The following is a 4,065-nucleotide window of genomic DNA, read 5'->3' as shown; positions in this document are numbered from 1 at the left end:
TACAATTCTCATAGAGTCTCACCTACTATTCTGCAATTCTCACAGATGCATTTGTGGTCCATAATATAGGGGAACAATGTACGTTTTTGCTGTAGCAAAGAAGGCATGATGGACTAGATATGAACTTTCTAATAATTATATACGCTTATACGTGCATGCAGTCCAACTTGAACCATGTCCAAGAAGTTGTACAGACCCGGGTCAATTTTTTGAATCGCGTTCATCTATTGACATTCCAGTTATTCAAACACTTTGGGGCGCGCAACTTGATTCAATGACTTGGTTGATTCTAGGTATATGTGTTTAGAAGGAGTCTATAAATACCATACTTGATCTCTCAAATAGGAATTCACCAAGGAACTTGAGCTATTTTCCTAAAGCCTCTTCTCCAAAAGTTCATCAGATCAACCATCTCGTTATCTTTTGATCTCTCACATATATAGCTGCAGCACAGAATTTCTCAATCAGTCTTATGGAAAGAACCGAAAGCATCCCACTACAGCCACCAACTTATGGAAACCTAATCACTGTTCTAAGCATTGATGGAGGTGGAATAAGAGCGCTTATCCCAGGAACAATCCTTGCTTTTCTTGAATCCGAGCTTCAGGTAGCATATGAACGCTAGATCAATTTTGTACCAAACTAGGGTTATGCATTTGCATTTGCAAGTTATAGTATTTATCGTATTCATTGTCCAACATGTACATGTCCGATATGAGTAATGCTAGAGTAGTAATCACACTGGCGCACAATACAGATATATCAATTGATATATATGCAGTAGTTGAGTGCTATAAGTACATATCAACTGTCAAATACAAAGTGATCAAAATGCGCGGTCCGGCTCGTGCATTTCTCCTAGGTTGATCAACCAATAAATCTAACATTTGATCATGTTGCATAAGCTGCGCCAGTGCTTGTAGAGCAAACTAATTATAGAAATATTGTATTTTTTTAATGTCCAACAGCCTTCTTATATATGTCATTTATATTGGTTAATATATTATACCATCTAGTAATTAATAAAGTCATTAATCAACTTGCAGAAGCTGGATGGGGAAGATGTAAGACTCGCCGACTACTTTGATGTGATTTCAGGGACAAGCACAGGAGGTCTTGTGACTGCCATGCTTACAACCCCAGATGAGAATAACAGACCGATGTTTGCTGCTAAAGATATAAAGAACTTCTACCTTACTCATAGCCCCAAAATCTTCCCCCAGAAGACGTACGTAATGCTTACATATTAGTTAACTCAATTTGCTTTTAACCTAGCTATCATTTACTACCTTTGGATGCTTCCAAGTAATTACTTAATTAATATCTGAATTTCTTAAACCCTCGACAGATGGTGGCTATTTCCTCGTCTTATAAACATCATCAAATCTCTAGTAGGACCAAAATACGATGGGAAGTATCTACATAGCTTGATTAGGGAAAAACTTGGTGACAAGAAACTGCATCAGACATTGACTAATGTTGTCATTCCTGCGTTTGATATAAAGAATCTCCAGACAACAATCTTTTCCAGCTTTGAGGTGCACATTTATCATTTCTTCTGTCTAAAATTAATAATCCACTTATAGCATGTGATGGTATATATTATTATATACTTATAGCTGGAGTAAGTAGATCTAACATATATGGTTGCTTTTATTGGGATATCATCAGGTGAAAAAGAAGCCATCCTTTGATGCTTTGCTTTCAGACATAAGCATCGCAACCTCAGCAGCACCAACTTATCTTCCAGCTCATTATTTTAAAACCAAGGACGCGGAAGGCAAAGTAAGAGAATTCAACCTTATAGATGGTGGTGTAGCTGCAAATAATCCGGTACGTACATTATATATGTACTTCATATCAAAGATTGATAATCAAGAAACATATACCCTAAATTCATAGTTTTACTTTTGTTTCAGACTCTAGTTGCTATTGGTGAAGTTACAAAGGAAATAATCAAGGGGAGCTCCGATTTTTTCCCTATAAAACCCATGGACTATGGAAGGTTTTTGGTTATATCATTAGGAACCGGCTCACCAAAAATTGAATTGAAGTACAATGCGCCGAGCGCAGCTAAATGGGGTATCTTGAATTGGTTAACCAGCGGTGGTTCCACTCCAATCATTAACATTTTTAGTCATGCAAGTGCCGATATGGTCGATCTTCACCTTTCTGAAGTCTTCCAAGCCCTTCACTCAGAGAGAAATTATCTTCGAATTCAGGTACTTATAATTATTACTATGTAACTTTATTTTTCCAGATAGCCACGTTAATCGTACAAATTTTTTGACAGATACAAATTTAATTGATTAATGGAAATGAAACTGCAGGATGATACGCTAAGTGGACAAGTATCTTCGGTGGATGTAGCCACAAAGAAAAATTTGAACGATCTCCTAGGAGTTGGAGAAGGCCTATTGAAGAAACCAGTGTCTAGGGTTAATTTGGAGAATGGCAGATTTGAGGCTTCCAATCATGAGACCAACGAAGAGGCTCTTATAAGGTATGCAACTACATATGTTACCAATATATATTGGCTGTTTCTCTGATATCTATGGTATTATATTCTTTGATAATCCATTAAATAATATGTATAACAATATATTGACAGAAAGTTTTGACTATTAATTTGCAGGTTTGCAAAACTACTCTCTGAAGAGAAGGGGCTTCGCCTTGCAAGGTCGCCCCACGGAAAATGTGGCATGCCCATGCCGAACTCCCATTGATACATATTATATCCAAAAATTCTGAATGCCTCTATACATATATGTTACACAAACAGACTTTTCTATTCTTTCATTTGCATTAACTGTTTAAGTAGCAGTTTCTTGTAGTTCAAGGTATGGGGGAAAATGATCCAACATACTTGATCATTCTTTAATTCTTTGTATTGAAATAAAACCCTGATAGGCGGGGAAACAATTGTTGTGTATATTGTAACACGTCGATATCAATAATTCTTCTATTCCAGAAATATGGATTATTTATACGTATATAAATAAAGGAAAGTTAGCTAGCAAGCAAGAATTCTTTTGGTTTAGCTTCTTTGTATGTAATCACCAAACTTATAACTTATACATTAATGTATGAACCGCTTTAGTCTAAATAAATCAATTCAACTTAAAATTTGTATCAATATGGAATTATAATCTGTTTATAAAAGAATGAACCTGTTATATATATATATATATATATATATATATATATATATATATTTTAGATGCACACCATTCAACTTTCTTTTTTTTTTAAAAGCTCAGTTTGTTTGTGATCTAGTTGTTCGTTGTTTAGCTTAGAGCTTTTTCTATATATATAAAGTGCATTTGCATAGTATTCTGAAGATTCACTGAATTTGTCATGAATTTGACCATTTGGTCAGTTAGGTCGGAGAATATATAATTCTTTAATTAACCGGCATAGATGGAATACGACTATTACCAACAAGTCAACGAACTAGAAAAGCAACGATCGACGACCTTCGCGCGAACCTAAAGCAAAATTAAATTAAAAGGGGAAGGTTAATTTAAAACCAAGGATTAATCTATCTATCTTAGTCTCCTGCACCATTACTAGATCGAGCAACAGACAGTACGAAGTTATATAATCAGCCATGTATTATCCAAATTAATGATTGTTAAGGCATTGCTAACTGCCTTAAAGCTAGTACGGTTCAGGTTAGACAGATTCAGTTCGTCCATTGGTTTAAGTGAGTTAGATACCTTAACGATTATCAATTTAGCTGAAAATTTACAGAGATGATCTATACATTAATACCTAAAAAATGAACGGTCGAGATGCGGATATACAACCGATAAGTGAGCCTAAAATCTAAATGCGCACTTTAATTTCAAAACGAAGCTTCGCTTTGATCAAAATCAATATATATATATATATATATATATATATATATATATATATATTAACTTTTGCAAGAAACATAACTGGGGCACGTCACAGGTGCCCCTTCATCCCTCCGCCCCTGGCCTAATCATAATACTTTCAAAAACAAATTCATAACCGAAAAGAAACAAACCACAAATCTGAAGAGAGCTAACAGAAATTTTC

The 4,065-nt window shown here is 35.0% G+C and overlaps 1 protein-coding gene across 1 annotated transcript; it reads left to right on the top strand.

The window, feature by feature from the left end:
- Nucleotides 1-335: 335 nt before the first annotated feature.
- LOC112194361 (patatin-like protein 2) lies at nucleotides 336-2,989 on the top strand. Its single transcript, XM_024334607.2, has 7 exons — nucleotides 336-607; nucleotides 1,047-1,228; nucleotides 1,349-1,538; nucleotides 1,672-1,833; nucleotides 1,920-2,222; nucleotides 2,331-2,503; nucleotides 2,636-2,989. Exons 1-7 carry the CDS (start codon nucleotides 473-475, stop codon nucleotides 2,724-2,726), a joined length of 1,236 nt encoding a protein of 411 aa, XP_024190375.1. The 5' UTR covers nucleotides 336-472; the 3' UTR covers nucleotides 2,727-2,989.
- The last annotated feature ends 1,076 nt before the right edge of the window (nucleotides 2,990-4,065 follow it).

The sequence above is a fragment of the Rosa chinensis genome, chromosome 3, assembly GCF_002994745.2.
Source record: "Rosa chinensis cultivar Old Blush chromosome 3, RchiOBHm-V2, whole genome shotgun sequence".
Classification (NCBI taxonomy): Eukaryota; Viridiplantae; Streptophyta; class Magnoliopsida; order Rosales; family Rosaceae; genus Rosa; species Rosa chinensis.
This window is presented reverse-complemented; position numbering and strand designations above follow the sequence as displayed.